Consider the following 15,160-nt stretch of genomic DNA (forward strand, 5'->3'; position numbering starts at 1 on the left):
TTCCTACATGATCCCTTTTCACACACGTCTCACGGGGCAGACACCCTTCAGGTTCTGAGGGAGGGGTGGGTATTTGAGCATTCAATATTTATTAACAAGAGCAGGTGATTTACAATAATGATAAAAATACTTAATAGCTAATGTCTATAGGGCTTCCCTTGTGGCTCAGCTGGTAAAGAATCCGCCTGCAATGCAGGAGACCTGGATCCAGTTCCCGGGTTGGGAATATCCCCTGGAGAAGGGAATGGTGACCCAATCCAGTATTCTGGCCTGTAGAATTCTATGGACTCTATAGTCCATGGGGTCGCAAAGAGTTGGATATGACTGAGCGACTTGAACTTTCACTTTCACTCTTCCTAGCAATAGTGCAAATATATCAAACTCTCTCACTGGGTTAGAATTTGGAGGAAGAAAGGGCTAAGCATCACTATGAATTAGAATAGATAAATCTGATTACAAAAAATAATCAAAACAAACTGCGTCTTACTGTTGCATAGACTGAAATGGTAAGTGCCAAGATAGATTTTGATTTACATAGGTAAACTAGAAATGCTAGTCCTGACCAACCTATTTTTAAAGCAACCCTTTTCTTTCTCATGAAGGCAAATGTATTCTTACAGCGTGCATGGGGGTTAAGAGGATTATCCCTCCAAGGGAAATGGACAAACTGAGGCTTGAGAAAGGAATCAGAGTGGGAACAGAAGGCATATTTCTAATTTGAAATCCAAGACTCTGGAGGAATAAGCTTCCAGATAATCAGGTTTGATAGGTGAGCCAGGGGACGTGTCTGGCCGCTGAGCATCTCCTATTTATCACATTAATTCGAGAAGTGCTTATCCCTGTTGGAACCCTCAGGGCCGAGCAGCCACCAAGTCCCTCAGTCACAGGGTGCAGGGGCTCTGAAAAGCCACCGTGAAACCAACTGAACCGACAGCTGACGTGGGCAGGTGACAGCGGACCCTGAAACCTGGCCTAGGTTCTGTGTCCATGGGGCAACGATGTCCTGGAGCTGAATTTCATCCCACCTAGATGCCCAAGAGAAAATGCTGCTTTGGACATCTGATACGTCGGCAAAGCACTGCTTGAAGAACTATTCTGATCCCCACCTCCAGGGTCTTTATCTGAGTCCCCGCTTAGGACGACCATCTGGGTGGGGTGTGGAAGGGTACTGCTGATAGAGAGCCTGGGCCGAGGGGCCAGGAGCCAGGGCCCCTGACCTCAGGAAGCAGAATGCAGGCTCCGCATCCCCTGGAGGATTCCTACCCCCATTCCTATCATCTCCTGAAGCCCATAGAGAAACTCTGCTAGAAGCAGGACACGGGGTCCAGCCAGCTCACACTGCCTGCTGCTGTCTTTCCAAATCCTCTCCTTGGCTCACTACACCTGTGGTCAGTTTCACACAGGCCTCAGACACGGACCCTAGTTCAATACTTGAAGTTCATCAGGCAAAGGAATCTCAGAGCCCGTAACGCTGTTAAGCAAAAGGCAGTAAACTTCACAGCCAGGCTGTGTTCGGTCACCTGTATTTTCACAAGCAGGGTCACTGACTGCTGGCGTGTTTTTATACTCCAGTGGCCCTCTCGACTCTTCTGGTGGTGGTACCTAAGCCGCTGTGGTTTGAACGATGTCCACCTTCCCTCTCCCCTCCCATCCTCACAGCGTGTAGAGGAGGAACAGGTCAAAGGTGCAACCCTGCCGACTTGGTGAGCATTACAGCCCAGGAACAACTGACATCTGTGCTACTGAAGTGCGAAAAAGAACAAAAAACCCCTCTGCCGAAGAGCTAAGGACCCATGTCTAAGTGTTCGCGCGGGGTTCAGGCTGCCCTCTGCTTCCAGCCCTGGAGCGCTAGCTCGGTCTGCGCGTGAACGCGGGGAGCGCGGGGCGCGTGGCTGCACCGGCTCCGGCCTCGCTCCTCGTCACCCGCGTCCCATCTGCCCCGCGCAGCCTCGCAGGCACCCGCCCTCTGGCGCTGCTCTGAGAGGAGCCCGTGTGTGCAGGAATTACCCACTGCCCAGAGCTCTCTGCACGTGTTTTCCCTCGGTCCTGAATTGACTCAGTGCTACCTGCTGGCAGAGTTCACTCAGCTTCCGGTTCTTCGAAGCTGTGCCCCTCCCCCAACAATGAAATTAAAAAAAAAAAAAAGCAGCTTCACTTCTCAAAGGCCCCGCGCACTGAACGGTGATCTGAACGACTAAGCATTCCGCCAGACAGCTGGGCTTGAAACCTTCCATCTTTAACAGGAGAAGGATGCCTGTTTCTCAAGAGGAGGCTTGAGCGCTGATGAGAAGTGGTCCAGCGACCTCCTCGCACCGGGTCCCTGCGCTCTGAGAGCCTCAGCGGCCCGGGCCTGAGCAGCCGGTGAGGAAGGGGAGGACAGGGCCCCACCTGTCCCTGCAGCGCTCAGTCAGGCGCATGTTCTCTGAATCCTTAAAAAACACGGACCATTTTCCCTCCACGCCCACCCCTCAGCCCCGGGTTAGGACAATCCCCATCTCCACTGGGGGTGGTCCTGCCTCTGATTTGGGGGGTGGGCTCCTCACACGGGGCTGTCAAGGGTCTCCCTTCCGCATTCTGGCCCCTGGAGGGCTGCCCGCTCCCCTCGAGTCGGGGAGCTGGGGTGCGCCCCAGCAGAGCGGCCTTGGGGGCCACTGTGGTTCCATCCGCCTCCCGCCCACTGTGAGGCCTGCTTGTGGGCTCCGAGGATCGGGAACTTCGGGGGCTATTCTCGTAGCTACTTTCCTTGTTCCCTGTGCGAAAAGGAGACTAAGATAGCCAAGTACATCTGGACAAAACAACCCCCCAGTCCCAAGACGAGGTCACGACTCCCAATGACTTTCACAGAGTATCAAGCACAGCTCAGACCTGATGGGACGTGCTTTCCTCCGGAAAGGGGTGGTCCTTTCCAGGGAAAGCGTCGGGAAGGACCCCGGAGGCAGGGGCATGCGCGGCGGCCAGCGTGCTCCGGGGCTGTTGGCGGGGCGCTCAGCAGGCATGCGGGGGGCCGGCCGTCGGAGGGAGCTCGGGAGCCGGCTGCGGGGCGGGAGGCAGTACCTTCTGGAGGACTACACGGGGAGGCTCCCCACCTGCCCCAACCCCACCGCTGCACAGTCCTGAGCCCGCCACTCTGCACCGAAGCGCCCACCCCTGGGGAAAGCGGCTTGTGCGGATGCGGCCCGGGGAGGAGGCTCCCGGCTTGGGCCGCGGCCTCACTCCCGGACACACACGCCCGGCGTTAGCCCGAGGGCTGCATTACTGACCTGTCCACCTCCTGAACTGCCATTCAACCTCGTTTAGGGAGAGACATCCTAGAACTATCTAAGTGAACGTGCGGCAGTGTCCAGTGTTTGTCGCTCAGTCGTGTCCGACCCTTTGTGACCCTGTGGACTGTAGCCTCTGTCGTGGGATTCTCCAAACAGGAACCCTGGGGTGGGTTGACGTGCCCTCCTCCAGGGGATGTTTCTAACCCAGGGATGGAACCTGAGACCCCCACGTTGCAAGTAGATTCTTTACCATCTGAACTCCCAGGGAAGCCCGAACTACTTTTTTAAGAGAATTAATTTTAATGAAAAAAGAGCAAGAACATTTACACTTCAGTTGCCACCCCTCAAAAGCAGTGGGGCCATCATTAGAGTGACCTTTTCATATATAGATTAAAAAGGGACTTTTTTCTGTTAGGCAGAGGCAGAAGGTACAGTCAGTCACCACCTCACCGACTTGGTCACTTCCTGATCCTGACGGATGTTTTTAAGTCAGAAAACGCAAGGTCAATAATAAAACGCTCACCACCTCGGCCTTGTATCTCACCTTGCTTCATTTGAGCGGGGTGTGTTTTCCTTAGTATCATTCTCTTCTCTGGGCTCCTAAAGAGAGCAGCACTTTCACCAGAATCGGTGAAATAAAATGAAGCTGGGAACACGAGCCGGCACATTCTCGGAGAGGAGGGTAGGACATCCACCCAGGTCTCCCTCCAGAATGACGACCGCTGAGGTAGGTGCACGGGGGCGCCTGGGCTCCTCAGCTCAGGAGTGAGGGCGCCGTGGGGGGCGGCCTGGCGGCTACGTTCCAGGCCAGCTCTCCCCGCCTGGCCGGTCACTGCCCTCAGGGAGCCACAGGGGCTGGTAGAGGCTTAAAATCAGGATCAGCTCCTGGTAAACCACAAAAGCGTGTGTGAACAGCGTGCTCAAGTCGCTTCAGCTGTGTCTGACTGCGCAACCCCATGGACTGTAGCCTGCCAGGCTCCTCTGTCCAGGCAGGAATACTGGAGTGGTCTGCCATTTCCTTCTCCAGGGGATCTTCCCGACCCAGCGACCGAATTGGTGTCTCTCGTGTCTCCTGCATTGGCAGGCGGCTTCTTTACCACTAGTGCCACGTGGGAAGCCCAGGTGTGTGAACAGAGTAACAAGCAAATTTAGATCCTCACAGGTGAGGAATCCAAGGCCAGGAAGGTTAAATGGGTTGCGTGGGCCCCTCTGCAGAACTGCCCGCGGAACCCAGGTTCCCCTGGCCTTCCAGAGACTTCGGGCTGTTTTTATCGAAAGGGTTAACACCTCTGTATGAATACGTCAAGCCTCATTTTACCGTATGGAAAGGGAATCGCTTTTTCTGTGTACTAATAAGGGTTGAACCAGAAAGGAATTTTGAGATTCAACTAGCTCCCTCTACCCCAAATCCACAGATGACCCTCACTGGGAAGCCTAGATGTCTCACACTTTTGATCAGTCGCCGAGGGGCTGCTGACACCCCCACCGCACTCGTTCCCTTGGGCATTTTTCCTGCAATGCCTCCTTCTGTAGTCCTTTCCAGACAAGTGCTGCCTCCTCCGTATTTAAACCCAAGCTGCATGAGGAAGCGTTAGAATCTCGAGCGAGCTGGGCCCCACGAGGGGTGAGCAAGCGGGTGGCAGCTTAGGGTCCAGGCCATCCGAACACTCCCAGGAATCGACAGCCACAGCACACACTGCGCGGTGGAGGGTAGCGTGATTCTGGAGACCCTCGGAAAAGTTAATAGATCGGTAAACTACTTACTAACTGAAAAAAGGGAGGGAAAACCATGAAAGTATACTTCTGGAGAGTTGCCTTGGAACAACAAATCAAACCAAAAATTAAAACCAAGAAACAAACATTTGAAAAATCAAAATTAAGGCTAAAAAAGCAAATGGAATTCTCATAACCTTCCAACTGTAAGTCCGGTTGTCTGGGATCAGATTTCAATTCAAGAGTGACATATGTTTTTCCACTAACAATGGTTTTTTTTTTTTTTTTTTTAAAGCAAAGGAAGGCCAACTGGGCATTCCCCTCCGTGTTTAAATGTTCACTCAGCACGTGAAAGCTGACCAATTCATGGACTGTTTTGTTTCCAGGGCAGGAAATTCCAAAGGGAAGGGAAAAATAAACAAGCAATTTCCAGATCTTTCCACACATTAAGCCTCTTCATGATTACAGCAGTTGTAGGGTTGGGCTAGTGTTCGATCCTGTGAAGTCAAAGGATTGGGGGCAGGGTAGGATTCAGGGAGCTTTAGGTCTAGGCTATCTGTTCTAGGGGAAAGAGCTGCATTCAGATTTACTATAATTTTAATCAATAAATTTCACCTTCGCTAGGCACGTGCACGTGTGGCATGTTTCCTTCTCCAGCCCAACGCTGTGCTTGTGGCTGGGAGGCAAGGTCCTCGGGCGCGACAGCCTTAGAACACCTGGTGACCGGCCAGGGGCTCCCTCAGGACGGAAGGTGACTCAGAGCTTTGTGAAGAATAAACAGCCGAGGCTGCTTGGCGCACAGCATGTTCAGCAGAAAGCCCAGTGGGTGCGCGCTGCCCTACCCATTTGCTAATTAGTCTGATATCAGGTGTCCCACCAGAAGAGGCTGGACCTCAGTCCTCAGAGGTTTAAAGGGACACAGGGCTGCTTGGGATGCAACGAGGTAAATACTGGTGGGTGTGGAGGTAGGTGGCTTTGTTACGCAAACAAGAAGGGAAGGGGCAGTGGGAGTATCTAACATCATTCTAGAATAGTTTTTCTTGTTATCGTTCAGCCACTCAGTCGTATCTGACTCTTTGTGACCCCGTGGACTGCAGCCTGCTAGGCTCCTCTGTCCATGGGATTTTCCTGGTGAGAATACTGGAGTGGGTTGCCATTTCCTCCTCCAGGGGATCGTCACCACCCAGGGACTGAACCCACGTTTCTTGCGCTGGCAGGCGGATTCTTTACAACTGAGCCTCCTGGATCAGTAAGATTCCATTTCAAGAACCCCAGCCTCAAGCTGGGCAAAAGTCAATGTAAAAAACCATCTTTCTGGAAAAACCAGAACAGAAAAAAAGCCAAAGTTGGCAACCGCTCCTAGTCATTGTATTAAGGGAAAATGTCTATTTTAAGAAGTAGATTAAAAACAACGTAAGCAGTTTATAAACATTATCTTCATCTTCCATTTTGTAAAAGTGGGATTGTCATTGAGACTGAGTTCAGAACAGTTACTATGCAGATAAGTAAGGTCAGAGTGTTTCTTGGTTTAAATTATTTATTTTAGATGACAGTCTCCTTTCTGTGTGTGTGTGTGCACACGTGAGTGAGTCTAACGTAGCAGGTCACCATCAGAAATATGAGCACATTCGGGAGAGTAGTTCTTTATATGCTGAGCTTTTGTGCAGCATATAACAGCGTTTGGACCAAAGATGAACCCTTATAAAACATGGGTATAGAGATTAAATTTTCTGGCTATGTTGCAGGTAAAGTCAGCATTAAATAAATGAGTGGAAGAACAAGGGTGGATCTCCTGGTGAGACTCACATTTAGGGGCCATTTAAGGACTTTATCAACCAGTGTCTCATTTTAATACAGGGATCTTTTTTTTTTTTTAATTGACAGGACCCAAAACAGACTTTCAAACGTCCCTATTATTTAAAAGCAAGATTAGATTGAAACACTGTTCAATTTCCCTGCCTAGATTCATGACACAAGCCCTCCATTTTCTTTCCCTGCAAATGGAAAGCAATTTATAGTCTTAACAACCACTGTCACGGGAATCATGAGAAGGTATTTCATACACGCATATTCTTGAGCCCCAGCTCAGGCCTCCTGAATCGTAAACTCTGGGGCTCGGACCCAGGGGATCTGCAGTTTTCAAAGCTCTCTGTGTGACTGTAACACACCATAAGCTCTGAGAATCACATATTTAAAAGGCAGATGACTGATATTTTTAGATACGACCTTGCTTATGAAATACTTGTTGAATTCATTTCTAAATTGAAAATCAGAAATAATTAGGAATGTTCTAAATTGTCTTTTTTAAGAAAATAGGATCTTTATGCATTGATATCAAGTCCAGGAAATCATAGGAGTGCCCAAGAGCCAGAGGCAATGTTCTAGAAAAGCTTCTATTGATTCTGCTCAAGACAGGTTTCCTCTGCTTTTCGGAGGGGAGGGCGGAGCTCGGCAACATTGTCTCCTGCCCCAGGCAGCATCTGGGTTTTCAGACTAGCAAGTTTTGCTGTCACTTGGGTTTGATGGCGTTTGCTACCCAGCTTATCAGTTAGGAAGATTATCAGAAAATAAAACATCAGGCAAATGAAGCAGGTCTAACAAGAAAGGAAAAAAAACGAACATAAACCATGTTTACACAGAGAGGGTTCCTGGCGGGGCCCCGGGTCACTGACGGAACGTGCAGCCGGGGGCCACACAAAGGTTTCGGGTTTGGGATGAGAAGGAAGATGAGGAGACAGAAACAGGTGGAGAGGAGACTCGGTTCTTGGAAGAGAAGAGGAGGAGGAGGAGTCTGACACTAAAAGAGTGAAAGAGAAAAAAAAGGATAAAGGCAAAAAAAACTTTAGAAACACAAAGGAAAAAAAATAAGCTAGCTTTTAATATACTCACATAAGCTGCAAAGAAAATGAGGTCATGTAACACAGTCATTCCTCTACTTGACAACAGAACACAAGTACTTTTCGAAGAAAACAAATTTGCTGTTTTCACTGGTTATTATTTGTTCTGCAACCACACCATGGAACAGGAATAACTCAGGTTTACCTGGGCACAGATCCAGCAGTATGGTCCACTGAAAATAATACGTCTTTAACCTATAGTATCCGCAACACTCTAGAGGGAAAGAAACTACTTGCTTTTCAATGAAAGGATTAGAACTTGACTTTTCCTTGATTTGTTTTTTTACGAGAAGCACTTATATAAAATTTACTTGAGAACTAAGGTTTTCCTAGATGCAGCTGTTGAGGGGCAGCCACGGGCCAGCATCGCGGCAGTGGCGTGTGAGCACGCCAGGCTGGGCCACGGCCGTCTTCGGCTGGAGAGACACACCACGCCGTGGGAGGACCACCACCGCGACGATTAAAAACATTCCTGGACAAACGGGGCAAACTTTCAAGGTGAAAGAATCGTTTTACTTTGGATAGGTGTCTGGTAATATCCACCAATGACTAAAGATAAATCCCCTTACTCCACATCCTGTTTTGAAGGCAAAAGGAAGAAAAAAAAATTTTTTTTCCATCCTCTATTTAAGGAACTAACTTATTCCAAAGAAAAAACAATGACTCATAGCTTCAAAGTTGAAAGACGGTCGTTGGATTCGAGTCTCTTTTGATGGCTAGGACCTACTGGACGACAGAGGTGGGGGTGGGGAGAGAAGGGGACTGAGAGGGATATTAGAAGGGAAAGCAGATTCTTTACGGGTTGTTTTCCACTCTGCCACTCCCGTTTAATAAAACCAACGTCCACTCTCTGGCTACAGTGGGCTTGGCGAGTCCGAGGCCTCTAGCCTTGGGCTCCCCTCGTGTTCCAGTTCAGATCCGCATCTGGACAATTGCAGGGGTGGGAAGCGGACCTCCCGGTTAGTTACCCGCCTTTCAAAATGAACACCACCGACCCTGTACTTCATCATGACCCAGATGTATAATGAGGGTTCCTTGGCTAGATTTTTAAAGAACTCTTATCTGTTTGACACATACATTGAAATTTTAACAGGCAAAATATGATATCTGAGATCTGCCTCAAAATACCTTACAAAAACTAAGTGTTGGACAGCAGAGATAAAGGAAAAAAAAAAGGAATTGTTGGAGGCTAGTGGTAGGTACATGGGGACTCATGGCATTAGTATCTCTATTTTGGAATATTTGAAGTTTTTCCACAATAGAAAATTAAAAAATAATAATAAAAGGGAAATAAATTTTAGCTCTGGCAAACAAAAAGGACAATCCAAGGGGGGCTGTGGCTTCGAGAAGGGGTCTCCTGCGCCGCGGTGACAGGGTGGGCCGTGTCGTGACCGCGGGAGGTCGCCTCTGTGCCAGGCACACGTCTTCATCCGCTGTGCTCCTGGCAGAGGCCTGGGTCCTTCAGGGAATTTAGAAAAGCCACTGACTGTGGGGCTGTAAAAAGCCCCAGGACGTTCTCTGCTGACGAAGGCAAGGGGGGTGCGTGAAGGGACCCCCACGGGGGCCGAGCAGCCCAGACACAGTCTGCTATTTCAAGTCAAGGGATGTGGGAAATAAGATCTAAGCTTATTTGCATGGAAGGGAAAACCAAAAGCTAATAAAAACAGTTATCTTTAGGAAAAGGCGAGGGAGAAGGGCAGGGAGGAAGCAGAACTTAAGCTAAATCCGTGGGTCATTCTGGAGACAGGGGTCCTGGAACTGCCCACGGGCTCAGCTGTACAAAACTGCCCGTTATTCATCACGACGGAGGCACCTTTTCCATTTATAGGAGCGTCTGTCAGGCTTTTTAAGTCTCTCGGATTTAAAGGATCATCTCAGAAGGTTCTGCCATCATTTACGACCAGTCTGCCGCTGGTAAGGTCTGCTAACATGGCCTTCTGCTTTTCCGGCTCCCTAGCCTCCTGGTAAGTACCGGTGGTGGTGAAACCAACGACATGGGGCTCCCGGGCAGGGCGGGTGAGAAGGGTCCTGGAGGGGCTCGTGTGGCAAGTACAACCACAGCACAATACCACGGTCACTGGCCAGCACCTGGGAGCCTGTGCCCCGGCCGCGTGGACCCCACCCCGGCTCAGGATTCAGGGACAGCGGTGCCCACTATGCACAAGGGCGGCCACCCACGCTGGGCACGAGACACACCTCACCTGGATGCTGTGGCACCTGAGGTTTCCTCTGCGGAGGGAGCCTCCTGAGGGCTCAGGGCGGTGGGGGGGATGTTCCTGGGGCAACGGGGAGAACGAACCCCAAGGGCCTCGCTCATTTTCTCCTGCCTGTTTGCACTGTGATGTAGATGAAAGTTTGGGGACCTCGGGGCAAATGAAGACCCCGACCAGCTGGAAGGACAGGGCGTCTGACTTCATACCAGGGTCCTCACAGGGTCCTGGGGGGAGGAGGCCCCGGGCGGCAGCTGCGAGGAACTGGTGAGCATCACCTCCCTGTCTTCTCTCCCCGGAGGTCCAAGCATCACCTCGCGGGGGCTAAGAGCCTGACCTTCCCTTTTCTGCAGTGAAGGGTCACGCACGTCCCTCCAGTGGGACTGGACCGTGAGCAGAGCCCAGCTCAGGGTCGGCCTGGTTCACATCTAAGCCCGCCAGTGGCTGGCCCTCAGTCCGGGGCCCAGGCCGCTGTAAGGCCGAGGAGTCCCTGTGGCCCTCCCAGCCTGCACTTGGAGCGGCGGCTGGTAAACGGCACTGACTGAAATTCACGCTGCTGCCAGCGCTCTCCTGACCGGGGAGCCCCAAGGCCCTCCGGTCGGGCCTCCTGAGCCGACTTGAGGTCTGGAAAAGGGGGCCTAGCGGGGCAAGGCGGGCAGCTGGGAGAACAGCTCAGGCAAGGACTGTGCCCGGCTCCCGTCCCCGGGGAGAGGCTCTCCAGGGTGACTCCCCGCGCTGGGTTCAGGGATGCTCTCCAGCTCTTCGGAGGGGTTGTGTCTGGACCCAGGACCGGGAGGCTCCTCTCGTGAGGGCAACCCCCAGGGGGCTGGGGGCGCCCAGAGGTGGTCTAAGCCAGACACAGAGTGCCATGCGGGTGGCGGGGAGGCAGCAAACCTGCTCCCAACGACACTCGGGGACTGCCTCAGGCTCACAGCTGGGCACGTCTTAATAGTCCCTGGGTCCGTTGAGTCCTCCAAACGGCCCCCTGAGATGTCGGTATTCCTATCAGAAATTACTCGTTTGCACTTCTGGAGATGATAGCGGTATCTCTACCCACCCTCTACTTAGGCAACTGTAGAAACACAGATGCGAACTGACGTGCTAATGTCTGCAGAGAGGCAGGAAGTGCGCAGGCCTCCTCTCGGGGTCAGTGGACTCCGAGGCTCAGAACCCACTGCCCCCTCTCGGTGGGTGGGTGGGTGTGTGTTCGTGGGTGCCACGGATGAGACACCGAAACCTTGATTTCAGCAAGTCTGAAATCTAAAGAGACACAAAGAAACACAAAAGCCAAGGGACGCTTGAAGGGGATGGGAAGAGTCTAATTTTAGTTTCGAATTTTTGGCTCCAAGAGCAAGGGGAAAAACAGAAAGATTTCAAAGAATTGTGTTGGCAAGGAATAGGACGGCCCCCACCATGAACCCAGACTCGAAAAAGACCCTGGGGAAAAGGCCCGTCAGGCGGGAGATGAGCCCGTTTCCCTGGCGATGCCTTCCGGCCCTGGGCCCCGGGGTCTCCACCCCACGGGCCCGGGGGCCGGGCCCCACCCCGCTCCGGCTAACACAGTTTCAGCCCCGCTGCCCTTTTGGTCTCACCTGTCTCGGGGTCGCTGAAGTCTGGCAAAGTAATTGTATTAAGCTGTCGTCTGTCAGCAATGGTTCTATCTAAGAGGCTGCTCCCACGTCCAGAATCACTGCAAAACACAGCTGCAAAGGTCAGTCATTGGAAGGGCGGGCGGGGGAAGGAAAGAGAAGCACCCGATCCCCACGCCTGCACTGTGTTTCTGACGTTCTTGGGCACCTTGTCACCTGTCACCACGCGTCCAGCTTTCCCTGGGCCAGCTTCCTTTCAGCATCCGTATCCCCGGCGTGGCTCAAACCGCACCTGCGGGCCCGAGCTATGCGGGAAATGGAAACGTGGAGCCAGCGTCTCCACCCCCGCGGGGGCACACTGCTGGGCGCCAGGCTCGCTGGGGCCGTGAGCGTGCCATCCTCCCGTTGCCTCCCGGAACCCGCGATCAGCACCCATGCTTCCAGCCGGTGGCGGCCCAGAAAGATCACCCGGGGCATCTCGGTAAACCGCTGAGGCCTGGGTTCTGCCCGACCCAACAGACCAGAAGTGCTGGTGTTTAAAGCTCCCCCTTTGGTTCCAATGCGGAGCCGAATTCAAGAACCACTGGGCCCTACTTTTCAAAGTCTGATCACAGCCACGGCCTCCTTTGGGTCCCGAGAACAAGCCTTTACCATCATGATGCGGTCGAGACCTCTATCTAATGAACGAGGGAGAGGCTGTGTGAGGCTGCACACGGGAAGGGGGGCTGGCAGAGAGCCCCGGCCAGCGCTCCTGAGCAGGAGACAGCCTTAGGGAGGGCACCTCGGGTCCTGCCAGCAGCCTCCCCACTGGCACCCCCAGCCAGTGTCCCGCACCGAGCCCCGCAGGCTGCTCCTGCAGAACGGGACTGGCCACTCCTCAGGTGAGTTACGGGAGACCACACAGGCCATTCATTCACAGATTTTAACTCACACTGCTCCCCCCTCTAATTGCAGAAGGCTGTAAGCAAAAAAATGAAAACAACCGCCTTCTTCTTTTTCCTCCATCACGATGTTCCATCAAAGACGCATATTTGTCTCTTGAGGTTTGAGTCTAATGCTTTTCTTTCAATCCTTTTTTTTTAATCTGGGGGCTCTACGGATGATTTTTTTAGTTGTTGTTGTCAAGAAATTCAACTTCTACAATAAAGGGACACGATTTCCTTCCTCTCTGCAGCTGTTGCTAAAAGTGGTACAAACAAGATTTGCTATGAAACTTAATATGGTTTGCAGGCTGTAATTTCCACGTCCAGTGATGTAGTTAGAGAAATCCACAGGAAACAGAAGGAAACTTGCTTCAGTACAGACTGTCAGCCTATACTTATGACATCACTGGATACATGCTTTTTGGAAACTATTCTATTAGTTATTTCCATGTCTGAGAAACAATAAATGTCTCTGAGCAGAAGACAGCATGAAAGTCTGTGCAAATTTGCATGAATCACATTACCAGCTGAATGTTTCTAGCATTGTTCTGTTCAGGTATGTATTTTTAATACAAATATTACAAAAATACTATAAAATTTGACAAAGGGTTAATCATCTGAATGTTGCAATAGGTCCCCACCTAGGAGTTTTGGGAAGATATGTTCCCAAAATATAGTGATATTTTTCATCACCTTGGGGATTCCAGGACACACAGTGAGGTGCTGGAATTGCAGAGGAAGGATGTGCCTAGGTTTTCAGAGAACTGGACCTTGGTAAGAGGGTGGGACTGTCCGTTCCAGGCTTCCCACCGCACCAAGCTTCAGGGCACAGGGCTGGCTGCTGCGTGCCATGTTGCGTCCCGGAACCCAGCCGGGCCAGGAGTCTGGGCTCCTTCCTACATCTGTCCCTGATGGTAGGTCACTCTGAGCAAGGCCACTTCCTGTGTGCTTCAGTGACTTCCCTGTGAGATGAGGATGAAGATTGTCTTCCCACATACGAATGAGTCAGGCTGAACTGAGGTCATGCAGACAGAGCATTCAGAAGGGTTACAACTCCTGGGCACACACCCCGAGGGGTCCTTATAAGTACTACATGAGGGCAGGCGTGGGGAAGCTGAGTTAAGGACCTCTGACCCCAGGTGCCAGACACCCCAGGTGTCTTAGTTGGGCTAAGACAAAATCTTGACTTACGAAGATCACCCAGTAAGGACACAGGACCTGTTGACCTGTTTCTCTCCCGCCAGCTGAGAAACTATGTACGGTGTGTCCCTTCCTTTACCTCCACGGTATTTAAGCAGCAGTAACTAGTCTGAAAGAGACGCTTTTGTTTCCACCCTGACTCAGTGACTGAGAATCCCGCTGGATGCTTTAAGCAGGTTTCAGTTCTTGGCTTACATGCTGCAGACTCTGCCTTCACCGTGATCCACAGGAGGAGGGAGAAGGGGCTGGGGAGGCCTGGCCGGCCCTGGAGGTTGCTTAGTGCTCTCACTCTGGCCTGTCCCCCCGTGAGCCCTCCTCTCTCTGGGACACATCTGCTTGGGCTCCTCTACAGACCACCTCCCCTGAGAGCCCCATCACCTCCGCTCCTCTCTGGTTTGCTTTTAGGTGCCAGGACCCCTTTTCAAGGAGGCTGGCAGGAAGGAAGGGAAAACCATTCCCAGCGATGGTGTCAGTAGAAGGTTTAGGGAAAGAAAACTGGAAGGAGCCTCAAATCCACTGCCCATGAGCTGCAGAGACCCACACGTGGAGACGTACACGTCCGGTAGCTCCTACTCCCCAAATCAGGACTGAAAATCCAGAGTAAACTCTCCTGATGGTTAAGCTGTTCTGGAAACCGGAAACTTCTCTTGGAAATTCTCTAACAGCAAGAGGAAAGCTGGTGGGGGGCTGGGAGTCGGAGTGCTAGAGTTCATCACAGCTTTGTCGCTTCCTGGCTCTGAGATAGTGCCAGGTGCATGATAAATACTGGATGTGACAGAGGGCCTCAGAGAGGGAGCTGGAGCATTTCCCAGGTGTCTTCAGGCAGGACCACACAAACAAGGCGAGTTCCCTTCACTCCCGAACTCAGCTTTCTCACCAGTAAAAAGGGTCTGACAGAACACAACATCTGCCCGTTTTCTGGGGCTGCTCTGAAGATGCATGAGAGCGCACTGTGCAAAAAGAAAGGCTCCTCCAGAGCACTGGTGACTGTCAGCATTAAGGAGAGGAGGCAAGAACCCACAGAACAACCACACAAAAGAGAGCTTCACGACCCAGACAAGCACCACAGTGTGGTCACTCACCTAGAGCCAGACATCCCAGAATGCGAAGTCAAGTGGGCCTCAGGAAGCAGCACTACGAACAAAGCTAGTGGAGGTGACGGAATTCCAGCTGAGCTATTCCAAATCCTGAAAGATGATGCTGTGAAAGTGCTGCATTCCATATGCCAGCAAATTTGGAAAACTCAGCAGTGGCCACAGGACTGGAAAAGGTCAGTTTTCATTCCAATCCCACAGAAAGGCAATGCCAAAGAATGCTCAAACTACTGCACAATTGCATCCATCTCACATGCTAGTAAAGTAATGC

At 51.7% G+C, this 15,160-nt stretch overlaps 1 protein-coding gene across 7 annotated transcripts in view; it reads right to left on the bottom strand.

Annotated features, from left to right (window-relative positions):
- The window catches only part of TTC7B (tetratricopeptide repeat domain 7B), a 275,490-nt gene that overhangs the window by 38,338 nt on the left and 221,992 nt on the right, over window positions 1-15,160 (bottom strand). For 2 of the 7 annotated variants that reach the window (XM_070798022.1, XM_070798028.1), the window contains 3 exons: window positions 11,676-11,773; window positions 7,597-7,773; window positions 5,028-5,078 (listed from right to left, as the gene is read on the bottom strand). In XM_070798022.1, the coding sequence (XP_070654123.1) occupies window positions 5,028-5,078; window positions 7,597-7,773; window positions 11,676-11,773 (326 nt within the window). The remainder of the gene's footprint in view (window positions 1-5,027; window positions 5,079-7,596; window positions 7,774-11,675; window positions 11,774-15,160) is intronic. The other 5 variants (XM_070798024.1, XM_070798023.1, XM_070798026.1 and 2 more) reach the window with 5 other exon arrangements.

This window comes from Bos indicus, chromosome 10, assembly GCF_029378745.1.
Source record: "Bos indicus isolate NIAB-ARS_2022 breed Sahiwal x Tharparkar chromosome 10, NIAB-ARS_B.indTharparkar_mat_pri_1.0, whole genome shotgun sequence".
NCBI lineage: Eukaryota > Metazoa > Chordata > Mammalia > Artiodactyla > Bovidae > Bos > Bos indicus.